At 43.6% G+C, this 14,416-nt stretch overlaps 2 protein-coding genes across 9 annotated transcripts in view; both read right to left on the bottom strand.

The window, feature by feature from the left end:
• Window positions 1–14,416, bottom strand: part of LOC142587692 (uncharacterized) — an 868,078-nt gene that overhangs the window by 729,451 nt on the left and 124,211 nt on the right. Inside the window, exon 1 of one of the 8 annotated variants that reach the window (XM_075698929.1) lies at window positions 2,785–2,848. The exons of the other annotated variants lie outside the window; for them this stretch is intronic. The gene's annotated coding sequence lies outside the window, so the exon portion shown is untranslated. Of the gene's footprint in view, window positions 1–2,784; window positions 2,849–14,416 lie in introns of those variants that run through there. 8 annotated transcript variants of the gene reach the window in all.
• LOC142587737 (meiotic recombination protein DMC1/LIM15 homolog) lies at window positions 1,368–2,775 on the bottom strand. The gene has a single exon (XM_075698946.1). It carries the CDS (start codon window positions 2,539–2,541, stop codon window positions 1,519–1,521), a length of 1,023 nt encoding a protein of 340 aa, XP_075555061.1. The 5' UTR covers window positions 2,542–2,775; the 3' UTR covers window positions 1,368–1,518.

Raw genomic sequence — 14,416 nt, 5'->3', positions numbered from 1 at the left:
TTCTTTGCAGAGAAATGGATACATACTATAGGTGTAAGATCCCTGGCTTAAATCTAATTTTAGTAATCAGTCTATATTAGCTTTTTCAAGCTTGGTTGCATACTGTAGCAATTAACACATTTCAATTTTTGTGATCACGTACTTTGATAATTTTTTATAAATCTTGAACAGTGTTAACAATTGGTCCTATCATGAACTGACAATGTATATCACATTTCATTGCAGTGGCATTTCATGAGCTAGCGCCTCAGAAAATATTGTACTTCTGAATTCTCTCAAAAGTTCACAACAGGTTCGAAATTCAAAATATTAAATCTACAAATTAAAAAGCTCTTGACACTACACGCTACCACAATGCTTCACAAGCCGGGGAAAAAAAAAAAACAGTGGCAAGATTATTTTTGCAGAAAAATGTGTGGAATAGTGGAATGATAGAATAATGTATACTGTATGGTCCCTACAAATGCTACATTGATATAAATACTAGCGAATTCAGAGACGGAGGGCCTTCGGGGCCCAGGCCCCCTCACCAAGACATGCCAGCACATCAGCAATGACAGTATTGAGTATGCAATAATCCCTCCCTTACCCCCCCACCCCCCACGCACACACACACACCGATTCCGGTTCTCTGTATGCTTTGATGAGGGCCACTCCCTTGCAGCTACCCTGAATCTTCCCCTCAGTACAACACTGGAGAACTCAAAATACTAAAGTACACAGAGCAGGAAACGTACGCACAAAATAGACAATACACTACAAAGTGTTTTGCAATTTGTTTGTTGTATTTTTGGTTTGCAGGTACGGCACTCAACCTGTCTTCAACCTGAACTATAAAGTGATGCCAAGGCACCTCAAAATCCCAGCCTTTCTGTAAGCACCAGAATGCCTGTCACTGCTATGCTGCAGCATATTTAGCTTCCAATTCTTCATGAAGTTGCAATGGTGTGATCATTTTAAAACAAGTTGATAATATCACAGTTAAACAAACGAAGCAAGAACAGTCAAATTTAAACACCAACCTATAAAAAGGTAAGTGGAAACTGGAGATCAAACCATTATCACCAAACACATCTGCAGAGTTTGTGCCCTAAACATTGCACACTGTAAGTTAAAATAAACTATGCCATTACTTGAGCTCTGTAATGAAAATCATGCTATCTATGTGTTAGTGCAAGTGTTCCACTAATAGTTTTGCTGTGCTGGTGATATAATATTATCAACAACTATGTGCATTTCAGATTCTACCCTAAACTGTGACAGTTCAGTGTGGCTACTGTGGTTGCACTGCTAACTGTAGGCAAAGTGAAAACAGTAGCACGCAGTTTTGAAACAGCACACCTCTAAAATAAAACAACTACAAGTGATAATGAGACATGCATAAATTTTATTTGGTCACAAACAACTTTGGAAACTTTTCCCAGTAAATGCCACGAATAAATAATAAAAACAAATAATAAAACTGACGAACTGCACTGGACGTCTACGTGTGCCAACAAACAGTACTTGAGCAATGTTCTACTCAGAGACATCTGCAATGCCACCAGGCGTAATAGCAAATGTTGCCTCATTCTCTGGTTGATCTGGGCTGTCATAAATTTTTGCAATGCGTGCTTCACCACGGCCTTTGCGCAGTGCTATGCGGGTTGTCGAAGCATGTGCCAAGATATGTCCTCCAATTGGTTTTTTGGGATCGGCCTGAAAACTCATGGCTGCTCCTGGATCAGCAGTCATCTGATTGGTGATGAATACGGCCACATTGTATTCTTCCGAAATCTTCTGAAGCTTGGACAGCATTTGCGCCAGTTTTTGTTGCCTGTCGGCCAGTTCGCCACGACCACTGAAATCAACTCGAAAAAGAGCCATGATCGAGTCGATTACGAGCAACTTGTAAACACCAGCCTCTTCATGAAACTTTGCCGCTACTTGGTCCAGCATTTCCATCTGGTGTTCACTTGTGAAGGCGCGTGCGTAAAGAACGTTCTCTAGCATGGCTGAATGGTCGAGGTCAAACCGATCGGCGATGCTACGCAGCCGGTCGGGACGAAAAGTATTCTCAGTGTCGATGAAAATTGCCTTCCCTCCGGTGTAGCCATTCTCGCCTGGCAGCTGGCAGGTGACGCAGAGAGTATGAGAGAGCTGAGTTTTCCCAGTGCGGAACTCGCCAAACACTTCTGTAATCGCCATGCTTTCGACTCCGCCGCCCATCAACTTGTCCAGCTCTTTGCTCCCTGTCGAGATTCTGAACACGTAGCGCCGTTTCTCGCTTACTTCAAGCGCTGTCAGGAAACCTGCTCCATCGGCTACTTTGGCCACTATCTCTTTGATTTTGTCCACTTTTGCTTCAGAGATACCTTTGATTCCGCACAGCTTCTTCCGAGTAGTCATCTGTACGCCTTTGATTGTGCAGATGCCGGCTGTCTTGAGCTTCTTGATATCGGCGACATTGATGCCATGGTTTTGCAAGATGTCGATGTCTTGGAAAAATTCGTCATCGTCAGACACTTGGCCTAAGGCTTCGTCAACAACCTGATCACACATTGTAACACTTCTGCTTAAATTAAGAACGTTAATATGGCGAATAACGACAACAACTATGAGGCTCGAAGTTCCGTGTGAAGACTGTGCGCGAGCAACCAACGAGTTACAACGCGCATACAGACGAAAACAACAATATCAGTTTTGTTGCCTTGAAGCTACGAGACGCGGCCTCCTTCGCTGATTTTTTTTTGTGTTTACACAAAACAATCCAGTGAATTTAATACATAAACAAACTGCAATTACCTTTTTGCAGACGACAGAACCCTCAGCATAACACGCAAATATGGCGGGCATCCATGTTGCCGGACTAGTAAAATCGTATAACCCGTATAGCGCCAGAAGCAAACAAATCACACGCACGGCGGTAAGTAAAGGAGCCGTGGTGGGGTTACAGTTAAAAAGCAGTAAAACAAAAGTGGTTTTGGGAATTTTTTTTTTATTTGTGAACTACAACACGCCACTGCTGTCTCCAGCCGTTGTAAACAGCAGAAATGCATATTATAGAAGAGCCATAGTTTGAGAGACTTTATGAGAAGAGCTTCGATGCGGTTCGGCCAGCCATGGCAAGTGGGGAGCCCGGGGATATCGTTGGCCATAGCAAATATAGTAACAAGAGTCGAGGAAGAACTTGGCAAATGGCCAAGCAAAGAGTGGGAATATAGTGATCGAGCTTCTAAAGGGCAACTCCGGTGATTTTTCGATGTACACTGATCTCAATAAAATTTTGAATATATGTTCTCTTTTGCAATATGAATATCTGTGCCAAATTATACGGCTGCAAGTCATTTAGCTTTCCTGAAAATGAATTTTAAGGATTGGTTGCGTTCCCGAGTCAAGACTTTCTACTGGCCACCCTTTGTTGTGGCGTCGAAGACTACACCATCACTGCCGCTGAAATAATCGCTCAAATCCCCGCTGTCTAGTTTGGAAACTCTAAAAGCTCCCTGTGTCGTCAGGAGACATCATCAGCTTCGCTTCTTCAGCGTTAGCGCCAAGTGTACTGCGTGTTCAGCGTGTTTTCTGCGTGTTTACATTATGGTAGTGTAGGATCTGACGTCATCGACTCATCCTGCCGCCACACGAATCAGTTACCCGTTTCGGTTTTGGTATCTCGTTTTAATGGTTATTGACAATTATTGATGAATTTCTGAGCAAATTGAAACACCCTACCGGTGACAGGACTGTCAATGCCATTTAAAAATGACATCATCCTAATATGGTTAAAAAATCTCGCAGTTACCCTTTAAGTGTAATAACGACAGAAAAACGGAAAGAGAAGCAACATGCTCGTTGGAAAGGAAAAATGGACAGGTGGAACTGGGAGGTACGAGAAGCGATCGCCGAACGGCAGAAAGCATCCAGAGAGCTCAGGCAGGAAAAAAAAAAAACGCAGTTTCCGCAGTACCAAGTAGTCAGAAAATGGGAAATATACAGGCACGAATTGCTCTATGGTTCAAATACTGGTTCAAGCAAAGATAAAAGGCGAAAATGAACGTTGGTTGTCAGAAATATGTGAGAAAAACAACGCCACACCATGAGTATTTTGGAACCACTTAAACTTATTGGGCAGGAAGTCTGGAAGAATACAACAACATATCCTAGACGTAGATGGAAACAAACCGGAAGGGGACACGGCATTAACTCATCATCAGCCTATTTTATGTCCACTGCAGGACGAAGGATTATCCTTGCGATTTCCAATAATTACCCCTGTCCTGCGCCAACCGATTCCAACGAGCGCTTGTGAATTTCCCAATTTCATTGCCCGACATAGTCTTCTGCCATCCTCTACTGCACTTCCCTTCTCTTGGTCCCCATTCTGTCACCCTAACGGTCCACCGGTTATCTAATCTGCGCATTACATGACCTGCCAAGCGCCATTTTTTCCTCTTGTTGTCTATTACAATATCATCTATACCCGTTTGCTCTCCAATCCAAACCACTCTCTTTCTGTCTCTAAGTTACGCCTAGCATTCTTTGTTCCATCGCTCTTTGCACGGTCCTTAACTTGTTCTCAAGCTTCTTTGTCAGTCTCCAAGCCTCTGCCCCATATCTCAGCATCGGTGAAATGCACTGATTGTATACTTTCCTTTTCAATGGTAACGGTAAGCTCCCATTCAGGAGCTCAATATGTCTGCCGTATGCGATCCACCCCATTTTTATTGTTCTGTGAATTTCCTTCTCATGGTCATGGTTCCCTGTGATTAGTTGACCTAGGTAAACATAATCCTTCACAGAATCTAGAGGCTGACTTGCGATCTTGAACTCTTGTTCCCTTGCACGGTTATTTATCATTATCTTTGTCTTCTGCATATTAATCTTCAACCCACTCTTACACTCTCCCTGTTAAGGTCCTCAATCATTTGTTGTAACTCGTCGTAGTGTTGCTGAATAGAATAATGTCATCGGCAAACAGAAGGTTGCTGAGGTATTCGCCGTCGATCCTTACTCCTAAGCCTTCCCAGCTTAATAGCTTGACTACTTCTTCCAAGCGCGCAGTGAGTACTGTTGGAGATATTGTGACTCCTTGCCTGACCCGTTTGTTTATGGGTATCTTCCTACTTTTCTTGTGTAGAATTAAGGTAGCTATGGAATCTCTGAAGATATTGTCCAAGATATTTACGCAAGCGTCCTGTACTTATTGATTACGTAATGCTTCTATGACTGCTGGTATCTCTACTAAATCAAATGCCTTTTCGTAATCTATGAAAGCCATATAGAGAGGCCGACTGTACTCTGCAGATTTCTCGATTACCTGATAGATTACATGGATGTGATCCATTGTAGGGTATCCCTTTCTGAAGCCAGCCTGTTCCCTTGGTTGACTGAAGTCCAGTGTTGCCCTTATTCTATCGGAGATTATCTTGGTGAATATTTTGTATAATACTGGAAGTAAGCTAATGGGTCTAAAATTTTTCAATTCTTTAACGTCGCTCTTTTTGTGGATTAGTATAATGTTGACATTCTTCCAGTTCTCTGGGACCCTTGCAGTCGATAGACACTTCGTAGGGAGAGCTGCCAGTTTTTCAAGCATTAGATCTCCTCCATATTTGACTAAATCGACTGTTATTCCACAATCTCCTACCGCTTTCCCCCGTTTTATGTCCTTCAAGGCCCTTCTAACTTCAGCGCTAGTTATAGAAGCCTCGATAACGGTTCATTATTACTTCGAATGGAGGTACCGTTGCTGTTCCGGGTACTGTACAGGTCAGTATAGAATCCTTCTGCTGCTTTTACTATAGCTTCGAGATTGCTGATAATATTACCTTGCTTATCTTTCAGTGCATACATCTTGGATTGCCCTATGCCAAGTTTTCTTCTCACTAATTTCAGGTTGCATCTATTTTTTACTGCTTCCTCAGTCCTTCTCACGTTATAATTTCGAATATCCCTTATTTTCTCCTTGTTGATTAGTTTTGACAGTTCCGCGTATTCTATCTCATTTTTCTTGAGTTGGACACAAATTTCATTCTTTGTCGTTTCTTTATTAGGTCCTCTGTTACTTGGGAGAGCTTACCTACTGGTTGCCTTGGTGCCTTATCTCCGACTTCAATTGCTGCTTCTGAAGCCAGCCTAGTTACGGTTTTGCAAAAGGATAGACAGTTGGGCGAGTTGGTACGGTAACATGATTTTGGCTTCTAGCGCGAAGTGAAACACGGACACAGAAAGGAGAGTTAGCGCTCGTCCTGTCTGCTCCTTTCTGTGTCCGTGTTTCACTTCGCGCTAGAAGCCAAAATCTAGTTACGGTTTCATTCATTACCTCTATGTCATCATCATCATCTCTCTGTTCTAAGGCTGCATATTTGTTTGCAAGTACCATCCTGAATTGGTCTGCTTTTACCCTTACTGTGTCTAGGTTGGCCTGTTCCTTCTTGACCAATTTTACTCTTTTTCTCTTCAAATTGAGGTGAAGCCTAAACCTAACTAACCTGTGATCACTGCACTTTACCCTACCTAACATTTCTACATATTGCACTAAGCTGGGATCGCCAGAAAGAATGAAATCAATTTCATTTCTTGTTGTACCATTAGGACATTTCCAGGTCCCCTTTTTGTTCCTACGCTTCCTAAAGAAGGTGTTCATTATTCGCAGCTTATTCCTCTGCGCGAATTCTACCATCTCTCCTCGAGTGTTGCTAGAATCGACGCCATAGTTGCCAATTGCTTGTTCAGCAGCCTGCTTTTCCCCCACTTTTGCATTGAAGTCGCCCATTACTACAGTATACTGAGTTTGCACTTTTCCCCCGGCTAATTCCACATCTTCATAAAACAGACCTACTTCATCATCATCATGACTGGAGGTTGGAGCGTAAGCTTGTATCACTTTTAATCTATACCTCTTATTAAGTTTTATTACGATTACTGCTACTTTCTCATTAATGCTGCAGAGTTCGTAAATTTTGCCCGCCATGTCCTTATGGCTTAAGAATCCTACTCCGTACTGCTTCTTATCTGGAAGTCCTTTATAGCAGAGTACGTGGCTATTTGTCTGCACTGTATAAGCCTCACCAGTTCTTATAATGTCACTAATGCCAATGATATCCTGAAAATGCCTGGTAGTTCCTCAAAAAGTCCTGATAAGCTAGCTTCCCTCGAGAGAGTTCGCCGTTAAATGTTGCCAGGGTCGGTTTCCATTGGCGGCCTGTCCGGGTCCAGAGATTCTTAGCACCCTCTGCTGCGTTAAAGATCTGACTGCTGCCTTGGTCAGGTGCTCCGCAGCTGCTGGGGACTGAGGGCCATTGGTTGATCGAATGAGTCATTTGGGAGGGAGTGGCCGAATACTGCACCAGGGAGGCCAATTCCTGTTCTGGTGAGGGAGTGTCTTTTGTTGAAGCTTAGCGGGTCTTGGTAATTTGGTTGTACCCAGATTAGTATAGTGCCACTAGCTCTGCATTTTTGCCGGTGTCAGGTGCCACTCCAAGCCTGGAGATGGAGTGTACTAGAGGAGGTGAATTCGAGCTTCCCACCTTCAGGGTAAAAAAAAAAAAAATCTAGGATTCAAACTTCTGACTATGGCAACCGAGCATCAGCTAGCTCAGTCAGATAACTCTGCAGGCTGTGAGGTCACCTTATGTCGGCGAATTCCAGCTCAGAGGATCTTAGATGCCTGAAAACACGCTTGAATTTACCATTACATTGGTAATATACAGGCTAGCAACGCCGTCAATTCAATTAAAGGTGCAAACATGGGCAAAGGATGATGGCATTTTGGGAGAACTTCGGCATGGCTTCAGAATAGGTAGGCGTCTGGATGTTAACTTATTTGTCTTCAGTGTATTGAAGTATCCAGAGTAGGAAGAAGACCGCTACATGTGGCCTTCGTTAGACATTACAGGAGCGTATGACAACATAGATTGCAGCATTTTGTGGGATACACTGGAATTTGAAGGCTTGGGCGTCGATTGTATACAGCTTTTGAAAAAGGTTTACCGAGGAAATAATGTTTGCGTTGAATGGGAAGGGATGAGGAGCGAAGAGAAAGTTGATATCAACAAGGGACTGAGGCAGGGGTGCCCTTTATCCCCACTGCTGTTTATGCTGTACATGGTGAAGATAGAAAGGGTTCTAGAAGGAAGTAATATCGGGTTTAATTTCTCATAGAAGCAGCCAGGTACAGTAGTACAGCAGCAGCTTCCAGGTTTGTTTTATGTGGACGACACTGTGTTGCTAGCTAACAAGCAAAGTGGTATGCAACGTCTGGCTCATATCTGTAGACAGGAAGGCGACAAGTTCAGTCTGAAATTTAGCGTTAAAAATCATGTGTTATGGTAAAATTAATTAGATTATGAAGTTTTACGTGCCAAAACCACTTTCTGATTATGAGGCACGCCGTAGTGGAGGACTCGGGAGATTTCGACCACCTGGGGTTCTTTAACGTGCGCCTAAATCTAAGCACACGGGTGTTCTCGCATTTCGCCCCCATCGAAATGCGGCCGCCGTGGCCGGGATTCGATCCCGCGACCTCGTGCTCAGCAGCCCAACACCATAGCCACTGAACAAGCACGTCGGGTATGTGTCATGGTATTCAAGGAAAACAGTGAACAGACAATGTTAATACAGGGTCAAGAAATACCTCGCATGAAATAATATAAGTACCTTGGTATATGGATAAACGAATGCAATAGATCTATGGAAACACAGAAAAAGAAACAATAACAGCAAAAGGGAACAGAAATGTGGCCATAATGAGACACAAAGCGCTATGGGGATACAATAGGTACGAGGTGCTCCGGGGTATGTGGAAAAGTGTAATCGTTCCAGGACTTACTTTTATAAATGGAGTTGTTTGCTTGAAATCAAAGGTACAATCAGGACTCAGTGGGACCACAGTTACAGCTGATGCATACTGCGAAACGCTCACCAAACTGAGATGATGATGATGAAGCAACATTTACTGGGCCCGAAATAAATCGGTGATGCACGCAGGCACGTGTGATCAAAAATCGAAAGCGCGGGAAACTGTCGTGTGGAATTGTCCTCCTCCATGACAACGCGTGTCCTCACACCGCTGCCCAAACCAAGGAGAAAATTCAAGATTTCCGGAAACAGTCACCAAGAGACTATTTCCTCTTCGTGCACTTGAAACAGTGGCTTGGGGGACAACGGTTTGAAGACAACTAGAAATGCAAGACCGCTGTTGTCAAGTGGTTCAATTCCCTGGCGGCGAACTTCTATTCAATGCATACGCACTAAAGAAACTGGTGCAGCAGTACGAAAAGTGCTTAGAATTTAACGGTGATTATGTAGAAAAGTGAAATAGGCTTGTACTAAACTAAACCCGCCAATAAAAGCTTTTACTAAAGAATATATATATTTTTTTTCAGGATCAAACGGCCCTTCCTTTTGGAATAACCCTCGTAATATCGGCTTTAATCTCTCATACAAACAGGCGCGTACAGTAGTAGAGTAGCAGCTTCCAAATTTGTTTTATGCGGACGACACTGTGTTGCTAGCTAACAAGCAAAGTGATATGCAACGTCTGGCTAATATCTGTGGACAGGAAGGCGAGAATTCAGGTCTGAAATCTAGCATTAAAAAAAATCAGATGTTATGGTATTGAACGAAAACAGTGAACAGACAGCGTCAATTTAGGGCCAGGAAATACCTCGGGTAAAAAAATATAAATACCTTGATATATAGATAAACGAAGGCAACAAATACATGGAAACAGAGGAAAAAACAATAACAGCAAAGGGGAAGAGAAATGCAGCCATAATGAAACACAGATTGCTATGGGGTTACAATAGATATAAGAGGTGCTCCGGGGTATGTGGAAAGGCGTAATCGTTCCAGGATTTACATTTGGAAATGCGGTTGTTTGAAATCAGGGGTACAATCAGGACTCGATGGCAACCAAAGGTCAGTGGGATGTTTCACATTGGGCGCTCACGGGAAGATTACAAATGAGGCCATGTAGGGTGATATAATATGGGCTGGACAAGCTTTGAAGTGAGAGAAGCTCGCAGTAACATTGATTATGAAGAGCGACTGAGGAATATGGAAGAAAGTAAATGGGCTGGGAGAGTTTTCAGGTATTTGTACAGGAATAACATTGAATCACAGTGGAGGAAAAGAACTAGGAAGCTTACCAGCAACTATGCGGCCTGTATGGTGAGCAACGCAGCAACAAAGAACGTCAAGCGGAAAGTCAGAGAGGCTGAGATAATCTCATGGGTGGCGGCAATGGAAAAGAAACTTGCTATGAGTAACTATACTTAAGAGTAAAAACAAAATCAGGAAAGAAACAATTTATGATAACTCATAGGAAAGCCCATTACTTTTCCAAGCGAGATCAGGGTGCCTTAGAACACATACTTATAAAGCGAGATATAAGAAGGAAGAAGAATCATGTGCTTGCTGCCGTAAAGCCAGGGAAACGACTGAACATGCACTCTAAGAACGGTTTACACCCTTTGGCTTGCCCCTTCTGCCACACAAAAATAATCGTCATCTGCCTTGATGCGTTTCCTTTCTTTATCGCTGCGAGCCCCGAACTTTCCAGTAACGAATGGCACGCGCGTTACCAGCATAGAACAGTTTACACCCTTTGGAGTGCCCCTTCTGATAACGAGCGTGCCGTTCGTCACTGGAAAGTTCCGGGCTTGCAGCGATAAAGAAAGAAAACGCATCAAGGCAGATGACGATTATTTTTGTGTGGCAGAAGGGGCAAGCCAAAGGGTGTAAACTGTTCTTAGAGTGTGTTTGATTAGAATATGAAGATATCTGCCCAGCAGTCGGTTTAGGCAACTCTGGTCTCCTTGAAGCCCTTGGGTTCAGCGAGAGCAGGGGGAAAGTAAACATGTCTGCATGGAGATTAGTAAGTGGAGATTGGAAGATTGGTGGAAGAAAAGTAGGGAAACAACAAACAATGGAGGTGTGCAAAAACAAAGTTCCCAATAGGGTATCCAACAGGGTATCAGAAAGTTTGGTTATGGGAATTCATTGTTTTTTTTCCTTTTCTTTTCTTTTTTCGTTTTGACATAGGTAGAACATTACGCAATATAATAAAAAGCGCTTGATGGGGCAACCCACCACCCTGTTCTAAAGGGGACGCTCAGAGCAACTATCCGTCCATCCGTGTTTTATGAAAAAAGTATCACAGTTCCACCAAGGTCCTTCCCTAACTACGAAGCAGCACCATGCAATATGTCAAGGACAGTCCTGAGAAAGCTGCGTGGTGGACCTGGCTGTACTGCTCGTACTATGGTCCTTTCATTCTTGGCAGTGGCGTAGCCAGTCACGGGGTGGGTTCGCCACTTGACCGGGAGAGAGGGGCAGTACAGGTGAGTGTTGTGATTGAGTGATTCTTAGTTGGGGGTGATGGGGATCAAAGGATGGGCGAGGCACAGCATAGTAACTGTCTGTGCCTCGCCCAACCTTTCACACCTCTCACCCCCAACCAGGCGCGTAGCCAGGATATTTTTTTCAGGGGGGGGGGGGGGGCTAAGGTTCTCTTATTGCCCATTAAGTTTCCCATGCTTGGTACTGAACAATACAACTGTTACCTTGAACAGGTCCTTGGTCTGCCTGAAGGCGTGTAGCATCTTGTACTTGTCTGAGGCGGCCGTTCGAAGGATATGCGCCTTTGTTCATAGGCGACGTGCCAGACATAAAAGGGAGCAGGGCACCGGGCGTAAAAATTTCAGGGGGGGCGGGGGGCTGAAGCCCGGCAGTCCCGTCCCCTGGCTACGCGACTGCCCCCAACCAAGAATCACTGAATGGTACCTGGCATAAATCGACGTGCGACAACACTCGCCTGTACCGCCCCCCTCCCCTGGTCAAGTAAAGGTGGAAGGGGTAGGCAGAGAGAAGGTAGATACTGAAAGAGCCGACATTCTGCAAAAATTGAGAAATGTAATAAATAGACGAAGTGCAGTTCTGTCTAATTGTAATATTTACGAATTTTGCATTCACGCCTAAAACCAATATTTAAGGCCCAAGAAATGTGCATATTCCATTCTAACTCCATTCCGGAATCTTGGGCTCTCATTTCATTCTCATTTCATTTGCCCAAGGCCCGACTGGTGTCATCAATCCATTCCGGCTGTTTCAAAATGTTGAATGATTCCGGAATCATTCATACTCCGGACTTGCCACTGCGCAACTCTGGCCGAGGAAATTTTCCATGCTACGTCACAGCTGCACGTGCAGATGACGCCTGGTTGGCGGAATGGTGGCGGCGTCAGTCGTGCTGTGTTGGTGCGGGCCCACGCTTTGCGTATGTGTGCATTTACGTGAATATCCGAAATAATTTTGTCGGCCACATTATTATTTGGCAGAGGACTGCAATGGGTGCGTGGTAAACTGCGATACGGTAAACGGCGACGCCAAGTTTTTCTCGTTGCGGAAGTACACAAAGTTGTCTGCGACGGACCGTCCGATAAACAACAGTGACATCGAATTTTCTTCAGAAATGCCCTACATTTGTCGTGAAGTGACGAACTGCTGCCAACCCTAGGGAAATTTCCCTAGATATAAGAATTTTAGGTCTTGTTTAGGAAAAACATTTTTTATCTAGGGAGAATTTGTGAAGGAAAGAAAAACTATTCCATTGCAAGAACTTGCACTGCAACATCATTTAAGCTTGAGCGCAGCTACTTCATTAGTTAAACTTATAGAAACGTGATTGGCCACAAATTTAAACTATACTACCGCAGTCTGTCAGCATAACAAAGAAATTTATCCCTACAAAAAGTATATTGGGGCAAAGTGAAGCACTGTTTCCTTTAAAAAGCTAGGAATATCTAGGGAATTTCTTTGTCCAATTTAGGGGAAAACTGGCTTCAGAGGTTGGCAGCGATGGATCACAGATATGTTAATGAGTGTTGTATGTACAGACCAACCGCAGTGATAAAGAATCTACAGAAGTTCAGTGCCCACGTTGCGGCCACTAATGTCGCAGTGAGGAAACTTTTATACAGGTGTAAGCGAATGAGAAACCATAATCTAAGCACGAATATTTCGACAGCTTCTGTGCTGTGTGAAGACATGTTCAAAATTCATAGCATCGAAAGGTATGACAGCGCATTCCCAACTAGTACGTCACTGCATGTCGGAACAAAGCATCCTTCGTCATGGCGAATGCACTACGTTAGGTGACGCGCTCTAGTTATCAAGTCTGACTACATCTTTGTCTAAAGAAAAATAGTGAACTAGCTTCTTTCCTTTTAGTTCTTATACTTACATTCACGGCGTGAACATTGTGCTTTGAGGTGACGCTGTAACATGGAAAGTTGGTAGTTTTCAAATTGAAAACGTCGCCAGCTAACAATGTTTCCGAAAAAAATATGCTATAATGCGCGTTTCGTGCGGGGTACCTGCCCTGTAGTCCTGGCAGTCAATTAGTTCAAATATTGTCGCATGCAACCACGAAATATTGGAGCAAAATGACCCTAATGTTGCAAACAATTACATTTGTGTCATGTTTTAACAACTTTGGACCGAAAGAGTGCTCACTACTCGTGTTTGCGCACAAGGGTCAGGAAAACGCGGCTTACCTAGTGCGTGTCGGCCCCTTGACAAAAAGAGAATACGCTGTTCGATCGACCATTTTTACTGGCAGAATTACTATTGATTCGTTCATGGTAATTATTTATTTGACTGTCCTTCAGGATTAAATTCCAGTAAAAGTTTACTTGCTTCGAGATAATGCAAAATTTTTGTGATAAAGGAAAAGAAAAGCAGGACCAACTTATAAAAATGTAGGTTCTGGTTCACTTTCAGCCCTGATTTTCGCAATGAGGTGCTCCAAAAGTGCGGCACAAAGCGTATTAGATACATCTGTTTATTGGCGTTCCACTTCCGTCATTACCTAATTTTGATGTTTGCATTAAGCGTGATATTAATTTTTCTATTCGCCCCTGAATCGCGCTATACACCAACACTCGTACAATACATACACTCACAACACTATACACTCTCGTCGTGCAGTCGGCACGCGCAGCGGGGGACTGTAACGTTACTTTCTTCAGCACATAACGGCTTAACCGCGTTTCTCAGTAATAAAAAACATTATAAATATTGTCTTTGCCTTGTCTTCCTGTATGACATCCCAGAGCGTGTCATAAGCCGGGAAATCGGGCGTATGCTCTCGGAGCTCGCTTCTTTTACCGCAGTCCGTCTTTTTTATTTTCTTACATATTGATAGGCACCTCTGCCTGAAAAGCTTTAGAACACACACCTGAGTGCGTACGCCGGAGATGTGTGACGCACATGGAGTGTTTATCTCGGATAAAGGTGTAGAAAGCGACGAAGCATGTGACGGCAAAGTCCGCACACAGCTATGATTAAAAGATCATGAGAAAGAGTGCATGGGCAGTTAGGCGGACGCCTGTCATGACGCAAGTTAACCGTAATGCCATATTCAAAGCAGCAA

This window comes from Dermacentor variabilis, chromosome 1 (genome assembly GCF_050947875.1).
Source record: "Dermacentor variabilis isolate Ectoservices chromosome 1, ASM5094787v1, whole genome shotgun sequence".
Classification (NCBI taxonomy): domain Eukaryota; kingdom Metazoa; phylum Arthropoda; class Arachnida; order Ixodida; family Ixodidae; genus Dermacentor; species Dermacentor variabilis.
This window is presented reverse-complemented; position numbering and strand designations above follow the sequence as displayed.

Coding starts and splice junctions, on each gene's coding strand:
- LOC142587737 (XM_075698946.1), bottom strand. CDS start 2,541: ATGTGTGATCAGGTTGTTGACGAAGCCTTAGGCCAAGTGTCTGACGAT.